Consider the following 13,778-nt stretch of genomic DNA (forward strand, 5'->3'; position numbering starts at 1 on the left):
ATTTTGACCATCTTGTGATTAAGGTCGTGGAGACCTAACTGATAAAGTTGCAACTGCTGAGACGGAGAGTCAATGGAGGACGTCTCGCGTAGCAAGGTCGGCCGAGGTCTTGACCAACCTCGGTGCGATTAAAATGGTGAGCTTCCGGTACGGTAGATGAGGGGCCAAGGAAGCGGCCTATGAGTGAAGCGCTAGGTCACCTGCGAAGGATCCTAGAGGGTGCTGACCATACGGTGCTCGGGCTCTGGGTCGCCCAGGATACCCACGCGTGCGTCGAGGAAGATATTGGAACAAGGAGTAAGAGTTGTTTTCTGAAACCGGGAATGGATCTGGTTGACTGACCTTGCTGGTCCTCAACGGATGAGTCCATGGCTCTTTATATGGATTTGTTGGTTGATCTTGCTGATCTTCAATGAGAGTCCATCTTGATAAGTGATTATATTGCCGAGTATTATGGGCTAGGAACTAGGAAACAGCCCCTGAGTGGACAGGTGGTGAGCGTCCTAGCTGCCAATGATGCCATAGATACTCTGATGAAGGAATGATGGGAAATTAAGAATCAACCGGATAACTTGGAAGATGGTGATCAGTGATACTATGGTTTTTATTAAAGGATTGTTTTTAAAACTGGTTGAATCTATGAAAAAGGCAATTTCATATTGGGTGTGTGAGTGGTGTGACTAGTTTTATTTTTACATGAACTGGTTGAATCTATGAAAAAGGCAATTTCATATTGGGTGTGTGAGTGGTGTGACTAGTTTTATTTTTACATGAACATCCGGCTAGGGGGCCTGGGAACTCTTTTCCCTGGTACCCGGAACAAAAATCAAATTCTAAATTGGATCTCATCACTACAATGGTTGGGCGGCTGGCTAACCCATGGGATTGGATGGGGTTAGGCTGCCCTAATGGATCTGTAAATCGAGACTCAACTTTTGTTATTACGATAGATAAAGTAAATCCCGGACAGTAATTGTTCTATGGATAGGAATCAACGGTTGTGCCTCTTGAATGGGGAAAAAAGCGTTGATCCCAATGATCCAAGTGCAAGTTTCTTTCTTGATCTGATCAAGTATCTTGAAGATGCAATTGGATCAGCTTGATCAAAAATGATCTTGACTACGTTAGAGTAAAAAGTTTTTTTTTCTTGGTGGAATCGCCCGTATTTTTCGGGTAAAGAAAGTTTTTCCGGGTTCGGTTTTGAAACAACCGTCGGATTAGTCTCTTGTCCGGATATCCGTGGGCGAGGCCCCGAATGTGGGATCCTTGTCCCGCACGAGAAGTGCTACTTCCGCTGCTAGTACCCCGAATCTGTTGCTCGGTGGGAACAAGGGGATCTTACACATCTTGCTATGCCATGAAGTTCATGTTGATGATGTGGGCAATGATCTTCGTGTGTAATTGTATGCATGCAAGTGCCTTGAAGGTCCTACACAAGACTAGTTCATGGGCCAATGTCACACACTAAAAAACCCCTTTCTTCATATACATACAAAAAGTTAAAAAATAAAATATACATAAGAACCCCTTTCTTCCAATATACACATATATATTTGCTCCAATCTTAAGTGCCATATACTTATGATATGTCAATAAGAGAGTTAGTCAAATGCATTTTTTCCCCCACTAGGTCTTTTCCTTTGACATATCTAGGTTTCAAACCCTAAATTACTATAGAATGTACTTTTTTTCTCTCTAATTTATTCTTTTCACTTTAATTCTTCCTTATGTATTTAACTTCCCATCTCCATCTCCAAAATGTCAAGGGACTAGCTTCTAGCTGCTAACCCTTCATCTCTACTATCCCTAATATTCATAAATTCTTCACATGTGCGATGCCTAGTGTCCCTCCCATTAACCCAACAATTCAAAGACCTGTGTCCCTTCCCTGCTGCGACCCCGTCTTAGGCTACACCTCCAATCTCTACCATTGTCGCCAATGCCCTTAAGGTATATACACGTCCGACCTTCTTGCTTTTTGTTGCTTAGTAGGAATTTGTAATATTGGTGAAGCTCTGCTCCCTACTACACCCACTTGCCAAAATTTTCCTATGGCCTCTACATCAGCTTCTACACCCTCTACTACCTCTACAGAAGGACGACCATCGAATTGGCAAGGGGGGAGTCTTAACTGCACACCCTGATTTGCCATTTAATATCATTAAAACCCCTTTTTTTTCCCCTTAAAATCTTGTCCTTTGTAATGTAATGGTTAATGGGCTCTAAACAAGTTCCAGCTTGTATCAAAAAGGCAATCTAACTAGTTGGAACTGATCTAGCCAAGAAGCAATAGGGTTTACTTATAAAAAGGTGCCCTAAAGGCCTTGGGCAGTCGGTTAATGTGAAACAAAGAGCACTTGTATAAAAGCCATTGGCTCATTCTCTAATCTATGCAATAGCAAAGCTCCCTTGAGCTCAAGCTCTTATCTCTCCTCTCTTCCATCTTCTTGCTCTCATGTATGTGTGTGTAGCTTCATAGCTTGTATGCTCTTACTTGTGAGTGTGTACGTGTGGCGATTGTGTGAGCTTGTAGTGATGGGGCTTTGGAGAAAGAGAACTTGAACCCACACACTAGCAAAGAGGAGAAGTCATGGACGTTGCTACCTCCCTACTATCTCTCATGGGATCTATGACCACTTCCTCTTAGTCATACACACACATGTGCATACACTCTCCAAACAAGAAGAAGCATGTGTGATGAAAAGTCCATTAAGAGAAATTAGTCAAATTTAAGGGTTTTTTGATGGTTTTAAGATTTTTTTAGAAATATTAAGCTACTCATAATGCTTGCTAACACTCATAATGCTTGCCCTAGTCGGGTCATGAGATTGATCTTCAATCCACAACTATTAGAGTGGCATCCCCGCTCTTTATGAGATTGGAGAGGAGAGGCTACTTCAGTATGCCACAACCTACCCCTTTTGAGCTCCTTTTACAACTCTACAAAGTGAAGATCAACAAAGAAGATTAAATGCTACCCATACAATGATCTGAATTCAGCTCTCAAATAGTTTGACACTTGGTCATAATTGGCTTTGTTGTGCAGCCTTCTAAAGACTAGTCTCATGTACGCTACAACAAGACTTAGTTCAACCATCAGCAACTCTTCAGGAAACCAACTAGCGATCATTGAACCATGATACTAGAGTTGATCTAAACCTTTAGATTGTGATCACACAAACACACTCAACCTCTTTGTTGCACGTACAAGCATGATTTTCTTCTTTTAATATTTTAGATATTCTTTTTGTAACTCTGCCTATTCACCTAAAGCTCACACATAGCGGCCTAGCCCACTCACCCCACCATCATCCACTACCAAGATTATCAAATTAATATTTTAATCTAACCCATCCACTATCATGATGAAAGTACTACTTTAATCTAGCCCATCCACACACATGATTAAAGCCTTGTTGTCATGTAAATTGGAGTATAGAGAGTAGAGACTCAGATTGTTGTCTAGTCTCTATTGATGAGTACATATTGAAGGATGTGTCTAGCTAGAACCACTAGGGCCTTAAGGGCAAGCAATAGCGATCGTCAGCTAATGTGGACATGTGGGCACCCATGGCTGTATATGGTCTATGACATGAATCCTCCCCTTTCCTCTTCTTCCTCAAATCTGGGGGCTATAGTGCATAGAACCTATGTTCCACTTGCCATAACTAACAAGTAAGCTTTTTGTAAACTTCCTTCTTTATACTTAAATATTTCTAGAGTAATGAGCGGTATTCAAGCTCATAATTACTTTGCAAGGAGGTAGATGTGTTTATATACACTCAATGCCCACTTCTCATCATGAATGTTTGTGCCATCGATGATTAGGAGATTCAATGTTTCACTATATTTTGTAATCAAGCATGATTCTAGATTTTGAAATTAGTCTTCCTTTGGTCATAAAGATCACTTGATGTCAAACAATGTCAGTATCAGAAAACAACGGTCAAAATTTACGTCAAAAAGCTCGAACATTTCTATGTCATTTGATAGTAATTCATCAAAATAAATTTAAAACTTTTAGGATTTTAAGACTCTTTATATTTTCCCAAATGGGTTTTCTCCTCGTGTTTCCTAACCGGTCAACGGACAAGTTGAGACATTTTTCTCGCACACACACAGTGCATGATTGAGGCAGAAGTTTTAGCAAGTGGCCACACCATCAAGCCAAACACTAGGTGCACGCGTGAGTATGACATGTACAAAATTTTCAATTGATAAAAGCTACATTAGAGCAGAAATGTTGAAATGGTCCATTCAAAGTAAGTGTGAAAAGCGCCTAAAGGCTTGTTCTCTCTCTCAATGAGTCTCATGGTGCACGCGTGAGTATGACATGTACAAAATTTTCAATTGATAAAAGGTACATTAGAGCAGAAATGTTGAAATGGTCCATTCAAAAGTAAGTGTGAAAAGCGCCTAAAGGCTTGTTCTCTCCCTCTCTCAATGAGTCTCTCAAAGGTCCTTCTATTTTCTCAGACTCATGGTCGTAGCAGAGGGAGTAGCGAGCTCTCAGATCTCATCAACAGGTAGGCAGTTACGAGGCAAATCAGAGAAGGACAAGGAGTTACTGCGCAAGAGGGGCCCTGGCTTTCCAATTAGTCGCGCCTTCGCGCTTGCTTGTTGCTCGCTTGGAAGAAAGTGCGGGCGCCTCTTCACATTCTGGGCGGCCGGGCTCCCTACAGAGAAGCCTGGCAAGGGCTACCGGGACAAGACTACCAAGGACACCACTAGCTATGGAAGGCTGTGCAAGGTGGCTGCACAACCCTCCTCCTCCTCCTCCTCCTGCTCCCCCGACCTCATCGCCGATTGCATTGAGTATCTCAAGAAGTCATCCGCTCCTGAAGTAGCACCCGTGCCAACGCACCGCCCTCTCCTTCCATCGCCACACGCTTCATAATGGTCTGCATCTCTTATGCAAATTGTTATATGCTTGTAAAGGGGTCATATAGTGCTCATATGTTGTGCTAAACACTTTTTTTCTTTTTGTCATACTGGCATAAATCTTTTAAAAAAGTATGTGTGTGCATGCAAGAGAGCTAGTGAGAGATTGAGTATGTGAGACAGAATGAGCGAGTGTGAGAATGAGCGAGTTCTACGAGCTTGTGCGGTTGCGGCAAAGTGCTCTTCACGCACATCCGACGAGAATCGATGGCAAATCAGTGACACACGAGGTAAGTGACATACCACGCCCTTTGTTCTTTGTTGCAAGGCAACCCTTGTTATAGTAGACACTTCGCCTCCACCCGGCTTTGTTGCGTTTTCCCCAATGACACGTTGTGATTGCAATCTATGCTTCCTGTGTGGGGTTGCAAGTCAACATAACTGTGTGAAAGGCTTGCTCTAATGCACACTGCTAATAGTCAAGCAACGCTGGTATTGGGAACATGACCCCCAACACCAAAAATGACACATGTTAGATTAGCAAGAGCATGTAGTATAGAGCCTTAAAAAAATACCATCCTAACAGTTATTTTATAGAAGAAGAAGATGGTAGCGAGTATCATCACCAGAACCATCTACCACTTCTGAAGTACCTGGTCAGCCCAATGATGTTTTAGCAAGTAATAGCAGTCGCTTATCAAAGAAAATAATAGCCCTATGCTAGAAAGCACACCAAAAGTTTAGAAGAATTTAATTCAATCATAATCAAATCCCAAGATGAGATGAGTTCAAATAGATCATTTCAACAAAATCTGTTGCTATGTGGCACTTATTTTCCTAAAAAGGAGCTAAAAGAAGTGCGTAGCATAGAAGATGAGTGCTACATGCCTAATCTTAACCCTGCTAATACTAAGGATAAAGAACCTAGGACACGTGCACTCCCAAGAGGAACCTAATTTTGCACCAAACTAGGTAATGGCATTGCTCCCATCAAGATGATGGAGGTAAGTCAAATGCAAGCACAAGAAAATAATAAGCAAGTAGTGTCATTGCATACTTTTAGTACTTCCATAAGCCCATTGGACTATGTTCAACTAGTAAGGGTTGTGTCAATCAAAAACTTATCATAATAAAAAATCTTTAAGTCATTCTCAGGTGACCAATTTGACGAGCTTAATGATGACATAGCTCCAAAAAGCGAGCTATGGTGCTCAAAGGGCAAGAAGAAGTTTTGATACAATAGAGCAAGGATCAACTAAAACTAGATATTAAAAAAATGTAAAAAAATATCGAAGCTATAGGAAGAAGTCAAGTTGCGTTCCACCTAATTTCAAGAGCTTCAATTGGGAAATTGTAAGGTATTCTTGCAAAATCCTAGGTGAGAGCACAACTTATGTGAGTCATACGATAGACCTAAATAAATAAAGAAGATTGATCTAGCAAAACTAAGCAAAAAACCACAACCAATTCGGATTGCCATGGATACAGCTCTAGAGGAAGAGAAAGAACTTGTGGAGGCACTCAAGGAATATTGGGATGTTTTTGCATGGAAGGCAGTGCTTCTAGAAATCGGCCAACACACCTTCCTATCAAGGAATGGTACTGACTTAACCAACTAGACAAAGGCCTTATGCTTATGACTAGGACTTTGTGAAAAATACCAAAGGGGGCTTGATAAGCTGATAGATGCATGTTGCATCTTTGAAATCAAACATATAGAGTGGGTCTCTCCCATTGCAGTTGTACCTTTTAAAAAAGGCAAACTTTGTGTTTGTGTGAACTTGAAAGAAGTCAGTGCAACTATAATTAGAGATCATTACCCTCTCTCTCACTGATCATGTGCTTGAAGGAGTGGCTGGTAAAGATGCATATAGCTTTTTAGATAGCCTTTTAGGCTATAACCAAGTGTTTATACACCTTGCAAATCAACACAAGAAGCATTTGCTTCCAACTAGGGGGTGTTTGCTTATAAAATCATGCCTTTTGACTTGACAAATGCTCCTTTCAAAGATTGACATGTCGTGCTTTTAAGTCGTACTTGAGAATTTTTTTGGAAATCTTCATGGAGGATGGTCTATGCATACACTCAACACAAAAGAGGTGACCATATTTCCTGCTTAAAATTGCATTGTATCAAGTTTTCCTTAATCTTGAAAAATGTAAATTTATGTTGAGGCCAAGTTGAGGCAAGGAAATATCCTAGGACGTATTATGTTGAGAAATGGCATTACAAAAAACTTTAACAACATAAAGATTGTTGTCCATTTGCTGCATCCAATCAACGCTGAAGGGGTTCAAATATTCATGGTACATTGTGGATATTACCATTGGTTCATCTACATGTATGTAAAGATTACAAAACCTCTATATGGGCTCTTGAGAATCTTTATTTGGACTCAGGATTGTGAGGAGGCATATACAAAGTTGAAAGACACATTGGTATTTGCACCCATTTTATAAGCTCTGCAATGGAAGGTAATGCGCATAAATATGCCTTAGTATTTACAATTGACTGTCTTTTGGTTCAACACGGTGAGAGGAATATGGAGTTCCCTATTTCCTATGTTAGTCACCTTAGTGACACTAAACGCAACTATACAACTAAAAGAGAAAGGGTGGTTTATGCTATCAAGAAATTTTGTCATTATCTTTTGGTGAGTCACTTTCTATTTTTTGTTGACCACCATCAATCACATCCTTACCTTATGAACAAACCTATGAAAGTAGGCATATTACTAGGTGGTTTGTACTATTTCAAGAGTTTAATTCTATGGCAGTTGTTTGTCAGGGTATGATGCATCAACAAGCTGATCATCTTTTGTGTATATCAATTAGAGAACCTCTTGACATGCCCGATGGAAAGTTATTTCAAATCGGTGTTATTCCTAAATAGATGAGCATATTATTAGATATTTTACTTTAGGAAAGCCCATTTTAAACTTTCTTGTATAAGAAACGAGAGACATTATACTAAGTGCCTCATATCAAATGATATCACGTCAATTATATACAAAAGGGATAGATGGAGTACTTTGACTCTGGCTTAATGAAGAGATGGACAGAAGTACAATGATGCTCTACAATCCGTTCATATAGGCATTGCACGTAGACACTTCTTTGCAAAAAGAAAAAGAAGAAGAGCAATGTGGCCAGGCTTTTGGTGGCCTACATTATTCACAAATGCCAACAATTATGTAGCAAAGAGCACCAAGTGTAGACACTACAAAACTACTAAGGAAGCCACATTATTTTATGTTGGTATTGCCCCAAAATGGAGTAATCCTTTAATTGAATATCTCGCCAATGGGCATACAATGCTTTGTTACTAAAAAGCAAAGCATTTTGTACTTTTTATTGTATGTGATGTATACTTTGACTTGCTCGACCGTAATGTGCCGTAGTCCATATCAAATGTGCATGTATTCTCTGTTGCTTATGTGATGCACATCATCTATTCTCTCTCTCTCTCTCTCTCTCTATATATATATATATATATATATATATATATATATATATATATATATATATATTATGCACATTGCTTATTCTAAATCTGTCTCCATTTCCTCTTTCTTGTGGTAGCACAAAAGTCTATCTAACCTCATTATATATTCTCTCTCTCTCTCTCTCTCTCTCTCTCTCTCTCTCTCTCTCTCTCTCTCTAACTCTGTAAGATCCCCACCCCCTTTGCGGTGCCCCCTCCGAGGGTGCTAGTGGTGGAAGCGACGCTAGCCTCTCACGCGGGGCAGGGATCCACACTTGGGGCCTCACCCACGGATGTCCAGACAAGAGACTAGCCTGGCGGTTCCTCCGAAACCAAACCCGAAAAAACTTCCCTCACCCGAAAGGCACGGGCGATTCCACCAAGAAAATCATCTAGCGAGAGAATTGATCTAACGAGTTAAAGTCTTAGATAACCAAACTGATTTGACTGAACCCGAAAGTCACATGGTAGGATCAAGGAAGAGACTTGCAATTGATCCATAGAATCACTACTTTTTTCCCCCTTTAGCAAGGCACAGCTGCCGGCCCGCTGATTGCCTCCTATAGAACAAGGGTCTTTCTAGGACTTAATCTAACTAACGTAACTTAATCGTAACTATTTGTATCCCAGGAATCCCCTGATCCAGCCTAATCAGTTAGCCAACCGCCTAAGCACTATATTGGTGGGATTCCTTTATAAAACTTTATTTATGTTTTGCCCGGGTACCGAGGAAAAGAGTTCCCAGGCCCCTAGCTGGCTCTTCAAGCAAAATTTAAAGTAGTCATACCACTTACACATCCAATATGAAATTTTCATTTTAACAAATTCGGCTATCTTTAAAACAATCTTTCAATGAAATCATAGTATTACTGATCATGATCCTCCAAAACATTGAGTCCATTGATTCACAGGGATTTATCATCTAGACTCTCTGTCGTTGAAGACCAGTTGGTCAACCAATGAGATCTAATATCAAAATTCAGTTCACAAAAGTAATTCCTTTCAGTTCATCCGTATCTTCCTTGACGTACGCATGGGTGTCCTAGCAACCGCGAGCCCATGCACATCACCTAGTCAGAACCCTCTAGGATCCTACTTAGGTGTCCTAGCACTTCACTCAGGGACTGCTTCGTCGGTCCTCGCCCATCGTACTGGAAGCGCACCATTTTAACTATACCGAGGCTGGTAAAGACCTTAGCAGGCTTTGCCGCGAGAGCGATGACCCTCGACGACTCCTCGCCAGTTGTTGTAAACGAGTCTCTTCTTAGTTAATCATCACAAATCAAATTCTTCCTCCAACATTCTGGTGTAAAACAATCCTTTTAAAAAACAGAGATTCTATGCAAGTAGAATTCCCGGTTTGAGTTTGATTCCACAAAACCCTTTTCTCATAATCCAGATTTTCTTAATGAGAATCATTGATCCCTCATCAAAGGATAATCTACCCATCATTTGACTGAATTTCTAACTTGATTCTTGGTGATTTTGGTTAAGGAAAAACTACGCTAATCCAACGGTAGTCTATTCTTTGTGTCAATATTTGGAATTGGTCTTGAGGTTTTTGCTTGATTCAGATTCGAGAGATTCAGATTCGAGAGATGGGCAAGTAGTTTACTGGTCGCTATTCTCACACTCGTGGTCTAACCAAAATTATTCGGTTTACTTCTAACTTTGATTCTCACACTCGTGGTCAACCAAAATTATTCGATTTACTTCTAACTTTGATTCCTAAGGATTTTCTTCAGATAAAAATCTACAGAACTTCTAAAAGTAAGAAAAATTCTAACTTTATGAATTTCATTCCTTCCTAACCACAATAGATTAAGAAATAGTTCTTTACAAGAATATCAGGATTTTATAAAAATACTCTTCTTTCACTGATCTAATTATGGGTATATAACAATTTGTTTATTTATCCACATAAAAATATCCTTCCCACCAATTTAATCATTAATATACCTTATTTTTTTAGGTGGACTTATGGTAAAAATTCCTCTTTTGTTATCAAAACTAATTTAAACCTATTTTGTACTTAAAATATCATGAAAATTTATCTTTTTAATTAAATAAAATATTCATTTTTTTAATATGCCAAAAATTCTTCTTTTTTCTTAATTAAATAATTATACATAAATACAAAAAGTATTCTTTCACGAATATGGTCAAAATCATTCATTTTACTTAAAATTTCTAAACCTACAACATGGTAGGAGTTCCTCTTTTAGTATTATGCATAAAAATAAGATATATATTTTTTTCTAAAAAAATTATTACTGATAATTTTTAGATTTTTTAAAAGAATAAAAGCTTGTAATGAAAATATGATAGCACTTCTACTTTTAAGCATAAGTTTAAATAATAAATTTAAATTATTATTTTAATTATGATTATCCCACTAGATTAAGCTAATTTCAACATTCCTCTTTTTCCAATTTCTTAGGATAATCCATTTCTCATTTAGAATGAGTTAAAGTAGTTTTTTAACTACTCATAAACAATCTAAAAGAATTAACCATTATTTTAATAGCACAAAATCATGAAAATATCATTTTCTTAATCTGTAGCTCATCAAGCCTAGAGTTTAGTTTTGAAATAAGATATTATCTTTGAGAAACATTCTTTTGTTAAATAATTAGCCATAGAGATGACTATTCTTTTTGAGAGAGAGATTTACTTAAAGAAAGCATTACAAATAAGCATAAAGATTAACTTAATTCTAATTAAATATTTAAAATCTTAGAAAAAGCTTGATTTTAATTAAAATAATAATTTTGAAAGCTTCTCAAGCTTGAGAGAGGTTGAGAAGAAGAAATTATTGAGATAATTAAAAAAAATTATAAAAATTAATCTTACCACTAAGATTGGCTTGATTCTTCCCTTAGTAGTGAAGCCCCCAACCAATCAATTGGTTAGCAAGAGGAGAAGAGAACTCCAAGAGTTGTTGAAGAGAGAGAGAAGCTCCAAGCTCCCCACCACAAGAAGAGGAAAATTAAGAGATAATAGAAAATATGATTATTTTAATATAATACTAGCATGGTGTAGCTCAAAGATGAGAATACAAAGGAATGAGGATTTATTTATAGATGTGGGAGGCCTCTAACTAAGTCCAACTAGGTTCTAGAGCTTTCCAGCTTCAGTTTGACTCAATTTGGACAAGAATTGGACTAGTTTGGCTCCATTTTTTATCTAGTTTGTTCCACGAGAGAGGAGAGAGAAAAATATCACATTTTAAGTAGTCATGAAGAAAAAGGTGCCTCATTGATGTGGCATTCTCTCCTTATACACTGAGGTGTCAAAAACGTAACATTTTCTCTAAATATCTTATTTTTTTACTATTATCTCTTATTTTATAACCAATAAATCTTGTACTCAGTCAACTTTTCATCTTATGTGAGCATTTACTCATTTTTGGATATTTTCTTTTATTCTTTGGATTTATCTCATCTCAACACTTGGACTAATCCTATTGGCCAATGGGAAACTTAATTGAACTATAATCCAAAATTTTTAAAAATCTGGACCCTTAGGCTGTGGTCTTTAATACATATTTCTAATTGATTCCTAATACACATTAGAGAATTTATTTTGAAATTTGTTTCAAGGAATTATATTTTAGACATTAGGAGAATTTTTATATCAAAAAATATCTACAGGGGATTGAGGTAAAAGCTTATTTATTATATAGGCTAATGAGGAATCTTACATCGTCTCCCACTTGAAAAATGCGAGATTGGGGGTAATCTTTTACCAACTTTTCTTCTTTCTCCCAAGTGGCGTCTTCTAGAGGGAAGAACTTTCACTTGACTAAAAACTCTCTGAGGACTCTGCTCCTGAGAACCTTCTCCCGAACGTCAAGAATTTCTTCAGGTTGGAGTACCATCTGGCCTTGAGTTGGAGAAATCCATTGTTCATCAAGCACGTGACTTGGGCTGGGTACATATTTCTTAAGCAAACTGACATGGAATACATTATGTACCTTGAGATGGGGAGATAGAAGAAGTTTATAAGCTAGATCGCCTACTTTCTTTATAAAATAGCATATGGTCCACAGTATGTGGGAGAGAGCTTCTTGTACTTCCCTAAAGATAAGGAAACTCTTTTTGGTCGTACTTGAATGAAGACCATATCTGATTCTTCAAACACTCTCTCTGATCTCTTTTTATCTGCATATTGCTTTTGCCTATCCTGGGCTGCCTTAATATCTTTATGGATTGATTGCATTTGCCGGTCCATGTTATCAAGCATCTATCTGGACACCTCGACTCTGATCAATGGGTCAGACCAAGTCAATGGTGTAGGGTAATCTTGTCCATACAAAGCTTTGAAAGGGATCATCCCAATGCTTCGATGATAAGAAGCATTGTAAGCAAATTCAACCAAGTGCAAATGGCTTAACCACTTCTTGGGTTCCCTGCCACAGCATGAGCGAAGATGAGCGAAGAATATCTTCTATTACCTAATTCACTCTTTCAGCCTAGCCATTTGTTTTGGGGTGATAGGCTGTACTGAGATCCAAGAAAGTTCCTACTGCTTTGAAGAATGCAGTCCAGAATTTCGATGTGAACTTGGGATCTTTGTCACTTACTATCCTCGTGGTGGGTAAGCAATGCAATCTTAAGATCTCTTTGAGGAAAACTCTGGCAACATCCACTGCAGTGTAGGTTTCTTTCATTGGAATCAGATGGGCAACTTTGGTTAGTCTGTCAACTACCACAAAAATGGAGTTGTAACTTGATTGCACTGAAGGTAGTCCAGTGTGACAAAATCCATACTGATACATTCCCACTTCATTTGTGGAATGTCTAGGGGCTGTAGTTTTCCTAGCATCTTGACTCTCTCTGCCTTGACTCTGACACATTAAGCATTGTTGCACATGATCAAGTACATCCTTTTTGAGTCCTAGCCAGAAGAAGCTTTTCTTCATAGACATATAGGTTTTTATAAACCCTGGATATCCAGCTATCAGGCTATCATGGACTTCTCTCAGAATCCTTCCCTTTATTCTCTCATCAAGAATGCATAGTCGATTATTATAATACATGCATCCTTCATCCAATTTGTATCCAAGAACTCGACTCATTTCATGAGAAGTCTTTCTTTCTTGTATCACAAGGGTAGCAATAGGGGCAAATAATTTATCTTGCATGATTCTCTCCCTTGCTTCACTGATCAATGGATTTAACACCACTATAATTGCAAGTAAGGAGGCTTTTCTGCAGAGCACATCTGCTACCACATTTTCTTTCCCTGGCTGATACTTAATTTCAAAATTGAATTCTTATGGGTATCAAAGTAGTAAAAACTACTAAATGGGAATAGGATGAACGGATGTGATAAGATGTAAATGGGATATGATAAGATGTAAATGGGATGTGATAAGATGTAAATGAGATGTTATAGGATGTGAATGGAT

General features: G+C 38.4%; 1 protein-coding gene across 1 annotated transcript; it reads left to right on the top strand.

The window, feature by feature from the left end:
• Nucleotides 1-4,422: 4,422 nt before the first annotated feature.
• LOC147608116 (uncharacterized) lies at nucleotides 4,423-4,989 on the top strand. The gene has a single exon (XM_086789881.1). The coding sequence runs from the start codon at nucleotides 4,481-4,483 to the stop codon at nucleotides 4,895-4,897; it is 417 nt and encodes a 138-aa protein (XP_086646007.1). The 5' UTR covers nucleotides 4,423-4,480; the 3' UTR covers nucleotides 4,898-4,989.
• The last annotated feature ends 8,789 nt before the right edge of the window (nucleotides 4,990-13,778 follow it).

The sequence above is a fragment of the Cibotium barometz genome, chromosome 54 (assembly GCF_041138505.1).
Source record: "Cibotium barometz isolate CiBa-2024 chromosome 54, ASM4113850v1, whole genome shotgun sequence".
NCBI classification, from domain to species: Eukaryota; Viridiplantae; Streptophyta; class Polypodiopsida; order Cyatheales; family Cibotiaceae; genus Cibotium; species Cibotium barometz.

What these genes read in the sequence shown, in the direction of transcription:
- LOC147608116 (XM_086789881.1), top strand. Translation starts at nt 4,481, where the DNA reads ATGGTCGTAGCAGAGGGAGTAGCGAGCTCTCAGATCTCATCAACAGGT.